The sequence below is a fragment of the Loxodonta africana genome, chromosome 7 (genome assembly GCF_030014295.1).
Source record: "Loxodonta africana isolate mLoxAfr1 chromosome 7, mLoxAfr1.hap2, whole genome shotgun sequence".
Taxonomy (NCBI): Eukaryota; Metazoa; Chordata; class Mammalia; order Proboscidea; family Elephantidae; genus Loxodonta; species Loxodonta africana.
In genome coordinates, this window is record NC_087348.1 from 121563148 (window position 1) to 121579666 (window position 16519).

The following is a 16519-nucleotide window of genomic DNA, read 5'->3' on the forward strand; positions in this document are numbered from 1 at the left end:
GGACAAATAATCCAATTAAAAAATGGGCAAAGGAAATGAACAGACACTTCACCTAAGAAGACATTAAAATGGCCAACAGACACATGAGGAAATACTAGTGATCTCTAGCCATCAGAGAAATGCAAATCAAAACCACAATGAGATACCATCTCACCCCAGCATTACTGGCACGAATAAAAAAAACAGGAAATAACAAATGTTTAAGAGGCTGAGGGGAGATCGGAAGTCTTACGCACTGCTGGTGGGAATGCAAAATGATACAACCATTTTAGAAGACAATATGGAGCTTCCTTAGAAAGCTAGAAATAGAAATACCATATGATCCAGCAATCCCACTCATAGGAATATATCATAGAGAAATAAGAGTTGTCATATGAATAGACATATGTACACCCATGTTCATTGCAGCATTGTTCACAACAGCAAAAAGATGGAAACAACCTAGATGCCCATCAACAGATGAATGGATAAACAAACTATGGTACATACACACAGTGGAGTATTACACAATGATAAAGAACAATGATGAATCTGTGAAGCATCTCATAACATGGATGCATCTGAAGGACGTTATGCTGAGTGAAATAAGTCAATCACAAAAGGAAAAATATTGTATGAGACCACTACTGTAAAAACTCATGAAAAAGTTTACACACAAAAAGAAACAATCTTTGATGGTTATGAGGGTGGGGAGGGGTGGGGATGGAAAAACACTAAATAGACAGTAGATAAGTGGTAACTTTGCTGAAGGGTAAGACAGTACACAGTACTGGGGAAGCCAGCACAGCTTGTACAAGGCAAGGTCATGGAAGCTCCATAGACACATCCAAACTCCCCGAGGGACCAAATTGCTGTGCTGAGGGCTGTGGGGACATGGTCTTGGGGAACATCCAGCTCAACTGGCATAACATAGTTTATAAAGGAAATGTTCTACATCCTACTGTGGTGAGTAGCATCTGGGGTCTTAAAACCCTGTGAGTGGCCATCTAGGATACTCCACTGGTCTCACCCCTTCGGGAGCAAGGAAGAATGAAGAAAACTAAAGACACAAGGGAAAGATTAGTCCAAAGGACTAATGGACCACATCTACCATGGCCTCCACCAGACTGAGTCCAGTACAACTAGATGGTGCCCAGCTACCATCACTGACTGCTCTGATAGACAATAGAGGGTCCTGAACAGAGCTGGAGAAAAATGTAGAACAAAATTCTAACTCAAAAAGAAAGACCAGACTTGCTGGCGTGACAGAGACTGGAGAAACCCTGAGAGTATGTATGGACCCCAGACACCCTTTCAGCTCAGTAATGAGGTCGCTCCTGAGGTTCACCCTTCAGCCAAAGATTGGAGAGGCCCATAAAACAAAACGAGACTAAAAGGGCACACCAGGCCAGGGGCAAAGACTGGAAAGCAGGAGGGGACAGAGCGTTGACATGCCTTGGGGTTGTTATCCCATGTCATAAAACAATATGTGTACTAACTTTTTAATGAGAAGCTAGTTTTTTCCGTAAGCCTTCATCTAAAGTGAAATAAAAATAACAAAAAGAAAAAAAAGAATGGATCAGCATTTCAATCTTCCTCAAACACTAGGAAAAGATTTTTTTTATTAATTTCTTATGTAATCATGTAAAATTGTTTATCTTCAAAGAAAATTAAAACCATATGTGGAAAGAGAAATCAGAAGTATTCTTAGTAAGCCCCAAGCCAGTATGCACAATTATTCTTTAATATCCATATGGTAATTAAAGCAAATCTGTATTTATATAGCAAAGTTCTGCCTGCCTTAAGGGCAATATAAGACCCTGCTCCAAATGGATTTACTTTAAAGAGTCCAACCATGAAAACTCAAATAGAAAAGTGAAAGATAAACTGTCTAGTCCTTTTACTGGACTGGGAATTAGAATTAAGAAAACCAAAATTTTGAAACTGGAGCTTTTATTAGTTTATAAAATTTTTTCAAGAAAAAAATGTAAATATCAAAACAAGTAAAATGTTAATGTTAATTAAATTGGATGCCTATTTTATTCCACATAATAAGGGGAAAAGGTCTGTAGGTGGCACAGATAGTTTGTGCTCAGCTACTAACCTAAAGTTTGGCAGTTTGATCACCCTGCAGTACCGTAGGAAAAAAACCTGCTCACCTGCTTCTGTAAAGATTACGGCCAAGAAAACCCTAAGAGGTAGTTCTGCCCTGTGATACTTGGAGTCACCATGAGTTGCCATTGGCATGATAGCAAGGGGTTTGGTTTTTAGTTTTCAATAAAGGAAAACTTTACCTCAAATGGGTGACTAGCTCCTTCTGGGTGGATTATATATAAGCCACTTGGTGTTTTGGTGACAGAGCCAATGGTATCTTTAATATCAGTGCAATCCAAACCTGGAAAAGTAAAATTAGTTATTTGGGGTACGTTCAAATGTATGTTTAAGATTTAATCATTTTATAAGAGAGATTTGATAGTGCTATCTGAAATTGGTATTAGAATCTCCAAAATAATGTGATGGACTTCTTGGAAATGAAAAATAATCTCAATTTTAGAAATAAAGAGAAAATATATGGAAGAATAGGGATTAAGGGATTTATGCTGCAATGAGCCTTCACTGATAAAATCAGTTATTTTAGTGTTCTACACAGTTTAAAAGTTTCATTTGGGATAGACACTTATTTAACATATTTTAAAATTATGTATCCTCTTTCCCAATAAATAATGCCCCTTCAGGAATTTAGGTTTATCTTATTAGGCATAATGTGTAAAGGAAACTATATAAATGGAAATGAGGAAACCCAGGGATAAATGGATTAACTACTGTTGACACACATTTGACTACTCTGCTTGAAACTTCAGAGACTCCAATGTGTTTACGGACTACTAAACCCTGGTGCCGTAGTGGTCAAGGGCTATGGCTGCCAACCAAAAGGTCTGTGATTCAAATCCATCACGTGCTCCTTAGAAACCCTATGGGGAAGTTCTACTCTGTCCCATAGGGTTGCTATAGGGATGTAGTGACTTCCTATAGGAAATCACTTCACCAAGAAGAAATTACCGCTCAAGGCAATACTCTGCTCTGTTCACTGTAGTTGAAATTGGAGTACCCCATAGTCACTCTCTCCAAAGAACCCCACTCCTCAGGGAACTATAAACATAGATACATGGAGATGGATAATACATTTTACTGTAAGATACTCTATTTTGTGGTATCTCTTATGAATGTAATAAAATAAGTTCAATCCTGACAGCCTCAATTACCTAGGTAAATAAAATGTGAGACCTTGGGATTCAGGAGTCAGATGCCAGGGTCAGAGTTCTGGTTCTACTCCTTACTAGCCAAGAACTATTAACTAAGTTGCTTAACCACTTGGAACCAAACAATGGTTTTGCCTGACTAGTGACGAATGCCTGCCTTGAGTATTGTGCTCTTTCAGATCTATCTATACGGGATCAAATTGACAACAGAAATTCGAGAAATTGGATGGGAACCTTGGGAGGCAGTGAGTTTGTGTTGATAGGGAAAGAGCGACTCAGAAAGGAAGGGTAGGAATGGTTGCACAGCTCAAAAAATACGGTCAATGTCCATGAATTGTACATGTAGAGGCTTTTGAATTGGTGTATGTTTTGCTGTGTGTATTCTCAACAACAAAAAAAAATTTTTTAATCATTTTAAAAAAGCTACTTAACCACTCAGAGCCTAATTGTCTTCATGTGTAATATCAGAACAATAACAATACTATCTATCAAATCTATCTTGTAAGAAGTACAGCCAGAATGCTCCTTAGAAGCGAGGACGGCAAGACTTCGTCTCACATGTTTTGGACATGTTATCAGGAGGGACCAGTCCCTGGAGAAGGACATCATGCTTGGTAAAGTGGAGGGTCAGTGAAAAAGAGGCAGACCCTCAGCGAGATGGATTGACACAGTGGCTGCAACATGGGCTCCAGCATAATGATCGTGAGGATGGCAAAGGACCAGGTAGTGTTTCATCCTGCTGTACATAGGGTCGCTATGAGTTGGAATTGACTCCGCGGCACCTAACAACATCTACTTCACAGTGTTATTCTGAAAATTTACATAGTAAGGCATTATGTAAAGCACTTAGCACATTGCCTAGCACACAGTAAGTACACAGATAATGCTATCTACAAAATGTTAGCTATAAAACAATGTTATATTATGTTTGCTTTACACCCCTGGAAATGGAACAAATAAACGTAAACAAATTATTTAGAATTTCTGAGTTTCATTTTCCTCATCCAGCAATGATGGTGATCATAAAAAATCCTTATATTGCTCTTACTATTTACTATTTTAAGAGCTTTTCATGTATTTACTCATTTAAATCTCACAACAACCCTATAAGGTAAGTACTATCAGTCTGCTAATGAGGAAACTGAGGCTGAAGAAACAGTGGATCAGGGATCTGAAGCCAGCAGTCCGGCATCAGAGTCCTTGTTCTTAACCTCCATGTTACACTACTTAGCCAGGGATACAAAACACAAACCCATTGCCATCGAGTTGATTCTGTAGATATGGGAAATAAATGAGATACAACAAAGTAATAAAAAATAACATGTGAAAAAGCCTGTCTTAGTACCTGGCACATAGGATATTCTCAGTAACGTTCATTCCTTTCCTTTTGGAAGGAAAAAGAAAGATCATATACTAGGCCCTCAATTATATTTATTTGTTTGGAACTTCTTGGTATTAATTTATAAATTGTAAAGTTTTTAAGGTTTATAGGGCACCTTTCTTAGGAGCCCAAGCCTCTAGGAATTAATCTACCATATTTTATTACAAAATTTCAAGTTTATTTCTGTCTTGTTTCTTTTTTAAATTTTATATCCAAATTCGCAAGCGTTTGAACATGTTAAAAATTTTTTTTATAGGCAGAAGGAACTCTGAAATTATCTCTTCTTCTAACTGGAGGTTAATTATTACTAACATATAAGGGGAGGCCAGAGCCCAGTTACATAAAACAATGCTATTTTCAACAAATTCAGGATATCTTTATACAGCCATGACTTGTAAGTGATCAGAAAAGTTTCCCAATTTAGGAAAGGACACATTATCTGCAATGTAATTTGCTTAATGGCAGGTGTTACCTGTCTAGTCTGCTAGATAGAAATGAGCTATGTTTAAAAAAAAAAAAAAACTTTTCAATGCACCAACCTATTCAAGAAAAAGGAGCCCGGGTGGCACAGTGGAGCCCTAGTGGCTCAGTGGTTAAGCGCTTGTCTGCTAACCAAAAGGTCAGGAGTTCAAACCCACCAGCCACTTCCTAGAAACCTTAGGGGAAAGTTCTACTCCATCCTATAGGGTTGCTATGAGTCAGAATCAACTTAATAGCAATGGTTTTTTTTGTTTGCTTGTATTTTTGGTTTGGTTCAAGAAAATTTTAAGCAATAGAAGACAAATATTAAAAGGCTGAAATATGAATGTTCTCACCATGTGACTGAACTGGTCTGTGAGGAAAAGAATCCAGCTGTTTTCTGAAAACTTCTGTAGTCAAAAGAAGAACTCGATTCATGAGCTCGTTAACCTAAATACACACATGCACACACATACACATTAAAGCAAGTCTGTATTTGAACAAACCTTATTTAGCTGAATTCTCTAATATCTCCAAGCCCCTTATAAACCCAGCTCTGAAATATGTAATGATGCATATTTTTCTAAATTGAGCCCCTTACTGCTTTAACAAAGCATTAAAGGCTTAGCTAGAAACTCTGGTGGTGTAGTGGTTAAGAGCTAAGGCTGCTAACCAAAAGGCTGGCAGTTTGAATTCACCAGGTTCTCCTTGGAAATCTCTATGGGGCAGTTCTACTCGGTCCCATAGGATCACTATGAGTTGGAATCAACTGAAGGGGCAATGGGTTTGGGTGGGTTTTTTTGTTTGTTTTTTGTTCTGTTTTATTTTTTTTGGTTAAAGGCATAGCTAAATAGCAATCATTAAGCTCAGTAGCATCTACCTCCCTAACATTGCCTGTCTGCCCCTTTTCTGCATCTGACTGCTGTTGTAGTTCTGCTCCTCATATCTTGCCTGAACCACTGCTCTAGTTTCTTCATTGGCCTCCTCCCTCTTCCCTCTGCCCTTCCCCAACCATCTTCCACACAAGCTGTCTATCTGATCATGTCATTTCACTGCTCAAACACCTTGGTGGCTCTGTGGTGTGGCATGATTTAGTTCCTGCCTACCTCAATTTACCTTACACACTCTCAACCTCACCCACCACTCCACCCTGCACCAACCCCAAGTAGTTCCCATCTGACCCAACCTTTGCGACCTTGGAAGCATTATTCATCTTCCATGACTCAGCTCACAGGCTTCCTTCTTTAGGAGGCCTTCTTGAATCTCTCCCTCTTTTGTGTTCTCATTCTAACAACATCCACAACACTTTTTCAATACAGTATTTTGTCCTTCTGTTCCCATAGCCTGTATATCCCTTGATAAAAAAAATTTTTTTTTTTTTTTTTTTTTAGCAGGCCCTTTTTTTTTTTAATTCTTTTCCATTTGCCTGAGACTTACTATCATGCCTCTCAAATAGTAGGCACTAAGTGAATGTCTATAATATGATTGCATGAAAGAATGAAAATGATTGTGCCTTCAACGAACTCTATGTCCATATACACATGCAATAACAACATAATACTAAAAACATCATACCTGATTAGATAAATAATCCAAGGAAGCTTGTTGCTCATCCATCATATTTCTTAGTAGTTTTTTGGTACTTCGTGTGTAGGAAACAATAGAATTTTGCAAATTTCCTTAAACCATAATAAAAATGGGGGCTAAATATAATATTATTAGAGGAAATGAAGATATAAAATTTCAAATGATTTTATATAAATACATAAGCACAATAATATCTCATTTATAAATACTCAGAATTATATATTCTAATTAATACATTTTTCTTAACTCAGGATTGTTGTTGTTGTTAGGTGCCATCAAGTTGGTTCCAACTCATAGCAACCCTATGCACAACAGAACGAAACACTGCACGGTCCTGAGCCATCCTTACAATCGTTGTTGTGCTTGAGCTCACTGTTGCAGCCACTGTGTCAATCCACCTCATTGAGGGTCTTCCTCTTTTCCGCTGGTGCTGTACTTTGCCAAGCATGATGTCCTGCTCTGGGGAGTGATCCCTCCCAACAACATGTCCAAAGTATGTAAGACGCAGTCTCGCCATCCTTGCCTCTAAGGAGCATTCTGGCTGTACTTCTAAGACAGATTTGTTCGTTCTTTTGGCAGTCCATGGTATATTCAATACTCTTCGCCAACACCACAATTCAAAGGTGTCAATTCTTCGGTCTTCCTTATTCATTGTCCAGCTTTCACATGCATATGATGTGCTTGAAAATACCATGGCTTGGGTCAGGGGCACCTTAGTCTTCAAGGTGACGTCTTTGCTTTTCAACACTTTAAAAAGGTCCTTTGCAACAGATTTACACAATGTAATGGGTCTTTTGATTTCTTGACTGCTGCTTCCATGGCAGTTGATTGTGGACCCAAGTAAAATGAATACTCAAAATAATTATATAGAATAATATAGTATAGTAATATAGAATATAATAGAACAGTAATATAGAATAATCAAAATAATTTCATCTGTTATAATTGAGAGACATTCTGAATGTCAATTCTCACTTTGTAAGATGGGGTATAGACACAAGAGGTTCAAGACTCATCAGTTTTTACTAGATAAGATAGGAAAAAGTAACAGTCCCATACCATACCATGCAAGTTCATCTCAAAAATAAATCTTTGCTTATATTTTTTCTGTTAATGCTGCATTTTTAGATAAATAAATTGCAAACACACATATCCATATACACAACAAGATAAACCTTAGTCAAATGTTTGGGTTAGTTTCTGATTGAACTTATACTGTACATTTTTCTTTTTTTATCAAACTTGTTTTTTGCACCAATCTTACTTACAGAAAATTCACAAGAACAGTACAAAGAACTTTTTTTCCAAAATAATTTGAGAATGAGTTCTCATGATGTCCCTTCATCCCTGAATAATTCAGTATGTTATTTCCTAGACCAAATACATTCTCTACAATTCTGCCATCAAAATCAGGAAATAAACATTGACTACCATATCTTTTTCAGACCCTCTGAAAGTTTTGCCAGTTATACCAACGATGTCCTTTTTAACAAAAGGATCCATACATTATTGCATACATTATCCTTTAAAAATTTTTATTTCTATGTATGTTCCCAAATTTTACTCTAGAAGTAAAATACATTAATAATTTTTATCTTTTTTTAATCTACCTCACCCAGTTTCATCTCTTTTTTTTTTTATTATTATTTTCAGTATCTCACTTTCTATTATCTTTTTCCTGGATGTAGAAATCTGGGCTAATGGACCTGAAGTTGCGCTCACTGGTTTGAGAAGGTTGAGACACTTGTATTACACATAGAATTAGCTACATTAAAGCGAGCTTTTTATACTTCTGACCCAAGAGTTACAGCCCTATAGCTGAATCAGATCATCACCAACTCCCCTTCTGATCCTCCTTCTCCATCCCTGACCCTACATACATATGATAGACCATGAAAATTATTGTAATGTTACTAAACAGTTTGAAACAAAAATCAAGACTTTAAAACTTTCTATTTTTTGTCATTTGCTACCATAAATCAAAGAAGCGCTTGGCTGTTAATGGAGTGGTTGGTGGTTAAAACCCACCAGCTGCTTCACTGGAGAAAAGGCCTGGTGATTACAGTCTAGAAAACCCTATGGGGCAGTTCTACTCAGTCTTATAGGGTCACTATGAGTCGGAATCAACTTGCTGGCACACAACAACAACAACCATAAATCAGCTGCAAATTTGTATTACACCTATTGTAATTGTTGCTTCATATGAATGAATGAAACTTTCAAACTAAGATGAAATTTGCTAATGGTTCAGACGAAAATAAGAAAATAGCCCTAGTTCAATTGTACAATACTATTATTAGTGCCCTCTGGTTTTCCGCTTCCCTATGCGGTCAATTGATGCCACAAGGCTCTAAAGAGGAAGGGTTCATTAATCTACCAAATATTTACTAGGCACCTTTTACTATGTAACCAACACATAAAGCCTCTAGCCTAGGATGATAAAGATGTAGATAAAATGACCCAGACACCATTGTGGAAAACAATCTGGAGGTTCCTCAAAAAACTAGAGGTAGAGCTACCATATCACCCAGCAATTCCACTCCTAGGTATATATCCTAGGGATCTCATAGAAGTAACACGAACAGACACACTCACACCTATGCTCATCACAGCATTATTCACAATAACAAAAAGACTGAAATAACCTAAGTACCCATCAACGGATGAATGGATAAGTAAAATGTGGTACACACATATAATGGAATACTACTCAGTGATAAAGAAAAATGAGTTTCCAAAACATCTTGGAACATGGATGAACCCAGAGGACATTATGTTAAGCGAAATAAGTCAATCACAAAAAATAAACGTTGTATGTTCTCACTTTTATGAAATGACATGAACAAGTAAATTAAAGTTCATTAGTGGTTACCAGAGATTGGGGGTGGGTAGGGGGATTCACTCTCTAGATAGTACACACTTGTTATTTTTGGTAATGGGAAAGGTAACAAAGAATGAGGGTGAAGTGCACACAGCTTGACAAAGGTAAACAATGTCACTAAAAAAGTACACAGGAAAAAAAGACCTGTTAGTAATTGCTATGGCATATAAAATGTTGAAACAACAGCAAAAACAATTAAAAAAATATGTGCGGGCATATACGTATGTATGTATGTAGGCATAAAGGCATAGGTATGTATAATATTTGTGTACATGTAGGTGTATTCATATGTATATGTATATGCATCTATGTGACTGTATGCACATATATTTATATATATAATAATGCTCATAGGGAGCACAGTTATGGATACTTCTTAGACATAACCAAATACCTTGCAGGACTGGACTCCTGAATTTGAAGGATTAGGACCATAGTCTCGTGGGATATCTCGGTCGATTGACATAATATAGTTCATAAAGTTGTATTCTGCATCCTAGTTTGGTGAGTAGTGTCTGGGGTATTAAAAGCTTATAAGTGGCCATCTAAGATACAACTATTGGAGTCTACTTGTCTGCAGCAAAAGGGAAAGAAGGAAACCGAAAACTGAAAGAAGAAACTAGTCTACCAGACAGTCTACAATAACAATGGCCTCATCTACCTTGAGACCAGAAGAACTAGGTGGTACCTGGCTCCCACTACTGACCATCTGGTCAGGGCCACAATAAATGGACCCTGATAGAATCAGAGAAAAATGTGGAACAAACCTCAAATTTAAAAAAATTAAAGTTAAAAACCAGGCCTGCTGGACTTGTTGAGACTGCAAGACTCCCCAGGACTATTGCTGTAAGATATTCTTCAAACCTTGAACTAAAACTAACCCCTGAGGTCACCTTGTAGCTACATAACAAATTGGCTCAAAAAATAATGAATATCACCCATGATTACTTTGCTTCTTTAAAAAATCACGAGTATGAGACCAAATGGTCTACAATTACTTAAAATAAAGATGAGAATGTAGGGGGCAGGGAAACTAGATTAATGGATGCAGAAAAACCAGAATGGAAATAATAAAAATGTTCATGTACTCTGAAGAATGTAACCAACGTACTGAACAACTTGGGTAAAAATTGTTAAATGGAAACTTAAACTCCTGTGTAAACCTTTGCTGAAAACGCAATATTATTTTAAAAAAACGTTTTTAATGAACAACAAAAAAATGACCCAGACAAATGCTAAAGTATATTTTTCCTATGCCTACACAAAAAATAATAAATCATATACCTTTACAATTTTGGTTATTCTTAATACTTACTACACATGAAATGCTTTTCTTCTCGTGTAACTTTAGGCTTAACATCATATGATTCTTCACAGTTTTCCTGGTAAAGAGTATCATTACTTTTGCTTTCGTCTTTTGCATTAGATTCATCTTCTACAACGTTGGCAGATGAAGAATCCTTTCAATAAAAAGAAAGAACAAAAAAATATTAAATATGTTATATGATCCAATACAATAAATAAGAAGACTATAGGAAAAAGGTGAGATTTCAGGACATACATGAGGATAATTGTTAGAAAAAAACATAATGAACTGGTTAGTTCAAACTTCCACAGATAAACCCTAAAGATAAATTTGAACTATAAATAGTAAGTGTAAATGAATGCAAAACTTTCACTCTCTATTTTCTCTCATATTTTAAGAGGGTTTCTTTAGGGTCTACTTTCCATAACTGTGACATTGTGGGCTTGACCTTTAACTTTTTTACATTTCTACATGTGATATAGTGTTGAGCCATTTCTCTTCCAGAAATCTTGCAATTTTAAAATTCTTTGAAAAGGGATTAAAAGGTTTCCTTGAGATGCATGCAACAATTCTATGACAAATAGACTTTCTGCCACCTTTATTAGGAATTGGGAGGAAATATGTAGGAGGCATGTCTCTCCTGTATAATTTAAAATAGTCACAGATTTGAAAGTTAAAGTATTCGTAGTTTTGAAAGGTTAGCAGTGACGACAGAAACAAAACTTAGCATGGAATTTTACTTTGCAAAATCAACAACAGATGTCATTATAAAAAGCCAACTACAGTCATTCTAAAGGTATCTCTAATTGTTGGTTTCTTCAACATAAAAGCATTCTTTGGTAGAAGTTATATAGATGTGATAATTCTGTCATTAAAAGAAAAAAACAACAAGTTTTGTTCTGTTTTGACCTGGATATTGAGAAAAAGGTAAAAAGCAAATCAAATTATAAAAGTGTTTGCCCCAAAAAATGCTTACATATTTTTTATTGTTGTAAATATATAGATGACACAACATTTGTCAATTCAACATTTTTCGTGTGTATAATTTAGTGAGACTGATTACATCAATCATGTTCTGTAACCATCACCAATATCCATTGCCAAATTTTCTATCACCATAAACAGAAACTCATTGCTTCCTAAACACTGATTCCCTCTTTTCCCATCCCCCCCTTTCCTGGTAACCATTATTAAACCCTTTTTATGTACTTCCTATTAGTGAGATCATATAGGTCCTTTTGAAATTGACTTATTTCACTCAACATAATATTTTCAAGAGTCATCCATGTTGTGACATTTATCAGGACTTCATTTCTCTTTACTGCACAGTAATACTCCATTGTACGTATATATCACATTTTGTTTATCCATTCATCTGCTGATGGGCATTTGGGTTGTTTCCACTTTTTGGTTATTGTGAATAATGCAAGGGTGCTTGGATTTTGTTACATAGATCTATTTTTAACTTCCTGCTTTTTCCCTATATTCCTACAATAATTGACACATGAGATGTTTTCAAAAACTTAAGTTGCAAGGTATGTTTTTTCAGATCTAAATAAGGATCTTAAATTTTACCAAGTATTTTAGAGAATTAACTTATTTACTATTTCTACGAGCTTTCCCAGAATTGTTCTTGCTTCAGTCAGGGAACTTTGGAATTTGATTTTGGTATTTCATGACACTTAAAAATTATAAATCAATATTTAAGTACGTGGACGTTAAAATCCCAGCTACCGATAGTATTGCATACACGATATTAGATATCATTCTGACATTGAGTTGAAAAAAATTTCTAATTTCCTTGGTAATCACTCAAAAGACAATAGTTGAAGAAAGAAGTTTACAGACTGGTTAAAAACAGCAAGGTGAACTTTTTATTACCCATCAAATATTTCATTATCAAAGTGAATTGGAAAGCTGCTAGCTAGTTTTTAACCTAGGTCAGCAATTTCTTTAAAATATTTTCTCAAGAAATGTGTTGAGCCAGTTCTCAGCTTATGATTTCCTAAGTTTAAGAATATTATCATTTAAGTGAAATCTTAACATTTCTAAATAAATACCTAAAATATTCTCCAAATTATACTTTGTAGTACAATAAATTATTTAGAAATTCTAGACTCTATGTTAAAAGCTATCTAATCATACTTTCCCAGCAAAAGCAACATTGCTGAAATTCTTACCATGGAATGATGTACACAGTTACCTTGTATAGGTTCTCCACAAATAAAAGTACATATATTGAAGAATAAGAGTGAAGCTTGAAAAAGATGCATCATATTTTTCTTGGAGAAACGAAAACACTTCTTCAAATATCAGTCAGCTTTCTGTGGAAAGAGCTACAGTGCAAAGAGTCTTCAGTTAAAAAGTTCTGGAAGGTACACAACAAAAACAGGAGCCAACATTTGCTGGTTTCCACACCCTCATTTGAAACAACGCTCTTTATATGAAAAACAAGATAGCCTCTGGAGAATCTGTCTAAGTTATATAATAGTGCTTTTTTTTTTTTTTTAAATCACTGCATGCCTGCATGATAAATTCATGCTTTTGGAATCTAGGAAAATAATTAATTAATGTACTAATTAATTCATTCAATTTGTCCAGTTTGCATTAATTCCTTTTTTTTTTTTTTTGCCTTGAGAAAAATGTCTGTAATAAATTAGGTCTCGATAATTGTGAAGAGGTTTGCACAAAAATAGTAACAAAGTAGAAATGGGTGATGAGGTAGGAAAAATATTACATTAGAACTACTTCTCCAAACCACTAAGCAGAAATTTTATCCCTGTTGGCACCTAGAGAAGATAATTCTGACTTAAAATATGCCTTTAACTGAATTTATCCATCAATAGCAATCATATTCACCACATAAATGCCAAGTATCTAGGATGCTAATTGGTCTGTAAGTTTTACATCTATAAAGGAACTATTGTTATTGAAAATTACTACTGTCTGAAGGTTGATAGATGAGTCTGGTGAGTTTTCAAATTCTCCCTTACAATGGCTTTTTTCCTTTAATCTATAAATATGCCTAAATCTTCATTATCTTAGAATTAAGAAACAAAGCAAAGCCTTCCTGAGTCTTGCTTCCTGTTCAAAGTATTATTTTTCAATCTCCTTTCTCCATCTCCTAGCCTGAGAATTGCAGGGCAAGGACTACACCATAGTTTTTAAGGCACACACAGTAGGGACTGGTACAAAATAAGCACTCAGATATTTGATTAATGAAGAAAATATCCTGAACTGAAAATCTATTCTCTGTCTTTGCTTCCTCATCACCTACTATTTAAAACCAAACACACTTATTTCTGCCATTCTCATTCTACTGAAATGACTTTCTCTGAGTTCTCCAGTAAGAAGTGCTTGGGAATGCTGGCTCTGGGATGGGATAGCCTAATTTGAACCTTGATTCCACCACTCCCTTGCTCTGAGACCTTGGGCAGGTTTACCTAATATTGTTATAGCTCAATTATTGCCTTTCTAAAATGAGGATCGGTACGTGGATTAAATGATTTAGTGCGTAAGGGTTTAGCACCAAAAAAACCCCAAACCCATTGCAGTAGAGTCCATTCCAACTCATAGCAACCCTATAGGACAGAGTAGAACTGCCCCATAGAATTTCCCAGGAGCTCCTGGTAGATTCAAACTGCCAACCTTCTGGTTAGCAGCTGTAGCACTTAACCACTACACCTCCAGGGTTTCCAGGACTTAGCACAGTATGTAGGAAACATTAAGCACGCCACTGTTAGGTGGTATCATTATTACTTGTATTATTATTATTATCACTATCATTATTTTTTTGACTTGATCTATATGCAGTTCTCCACCACCGAGCTGTTTGTTATATTGGGATAGCTTACGTGTTATTACGACACTGGAAGCTATGCCACAGTATTTCAAATATTAGCAGGGTCACTTACAGTAGACAGGTTTCGGCGGAGCTTTCAGACTAAAAGGCCTGGTAATTGACTTTTGAAAATTAGCCAGTGAATACCCTACAGATCACAACAGAATGTTGTCCAATGTAGCCTTGCCTTGGAAGATGAGCCTACTAAATTCAAAGGCATTCAAAATACACAGTGGCCATAACAATGGACTCAGACATACCAACGATCACGACGATAACACAGGACTGGGCAACAGTTCATTATGTGGTACGTGGGGGTCTCCATGAGCCCAAGCCAACTGGACAGCAACTATGCAATTCTATCATTGTTGACAATACTTGGAGCCCTGGTGGTGCAGTAGTTAAGAGCTAAGGCTACTAACCAAAAGGTTACCAGTTCAAATCCACCAGCCGCTCCTTGGAAAACCAATGGGGCGGTTCTACTCGTCCTACAGGGTTGATAGGAGTTGGAATCGACTCCAGAGCAATAGGTTTGTTTGTTTTGTTTTTTGACAATATTTGATGACCTTTATAATCGATGTTAGGAGCAGATTAGTATACATATTTAATCTTAAATTTGTAGTTGAACTTTCATATGAAATTGAAATGAAGATGGCAGAACTTTAGCAATTTTAAATCTGTCAGACATTAAAAGTCTTTGTTCTTTTATAGCTTTCCCAGAGACACATTCAGGAAATCTCTAACTTGAGCATGAAAACACTTCAGCAGAAGATGGAAAAAATAGCTTCAGCCAAGATGAAAATGAAAACTTAAGAAATTTTCTATTGCAGGCTGCCTCAAATGACTCACAATGTTATAAAAAACCAGTTTCAGTCAAGTTGTTTCTGACTCATGGTGACACCATATGCATCAGAGCAGAACTGCGCTTCCTAGGGTTTTCAATGGCGGATTTTTGGAAATAGGTCACCAGGCCCTTCCCCAAGGTGCCACGTGGTTATAGCAGTATTCAAATCAGGTAAGTTATGTGAACCTGCTTTGTAACCATAAAGTGTTCTTTTAAGGAATTACTTGTCTATGAGTCTTTGGGTGTTGCAAACAGTTAATGAGCTTGGCTACTAACCTAAAAGTTGGAGGTTCAAGTCCACCCAGAGGCACCTCAGAAGGATTCCCGGTTGCGCTCTGTGGCCTCTGCCAAATGCCTCATTTGAAATGTCAGGAACAGGAAAGATAGGTTTCAGAAACTTAACACTCCTTCTCAACTGATTTTTGTGCCAGGTATGCATTTCCTTTTCTTAAGTTGTCAAGGTTTCTCTCCGCCAACAGAGCTCTTATACCACTCTTTTCTGGGAAATAAAAAGGCTGTGATAATCTCAGTGACTTTTTTCTGAAATAATTTCTTCTTCAGTTTTATAAATGTGCAGCTCTTTAGATGCATGGCTGACATTTTCATTTGCTACGGGAAGATTCCCCTCTTGTCTTTGCAGAGTAAATTCTCTCTAAATGAGATATGGATAAAAATGTTTCTCCTTCTCAATGAAGTTCAGGAAGGATTTGATGTGCTTGCTGGAGCCTTTGCTTCTCACTTTCTAAATGGTTGTTTTCTGGTTGCAGGGGAGCTTTCTTGGTTTTCAGACTTTTTCTATGATTTCGAAGTGTCTTGATTTTTTTGTAGCTTCCTCAGTTAATTTTAGGTACATTTGTTTTCTTTTTTCTTGGAGAGTTTGTGCATTAGTATTTAACCCAGCATAATTCAACACTCCTTTGGTGTCACTTTCTAAGAAGCCTCCCATTTTCAGATGCCTCTGATATATCCAATTCTGTGTTC

General features: G+C 36.3%; 1 protein-coding gene across 1 annotated transcript in view; it reads right to left on the bottom strand.

Annotated features, from left to right (window-relative positions):
* Positions 1-13451, bottom strand: part of ANGPTL5 (angiopoietin like 5) — a 39211-nt gene extending 25760 nt beyond the window's left edge. The window contains exons 1-5 of the mRNA XM_003415660.4: positions 13034-13451; positions 10863-11007; positions 6655-6758; positions 5436-5529; positions 2274-2374 (exon numbers count right to left, since the gene is read on the bottom strand). Coding sequence (XP_003415708.2) covers positions 2274-2374; positions 5436-5529; positions 6655-6758; positions 10863-11007; positions 13034-13129 — 540 coding nt within the window. The 5' untranslated portion in view covers positions 13130-13451. The remainder of the gene's footprint in view (positions 1-2273; positions 2375-5435; positions 5530-6654; positions 6759-10862; positions 11008-13033) is intronic.
* Between the last annotated feature and the right edge of the window lie 3068 nt (positions 13452-16519).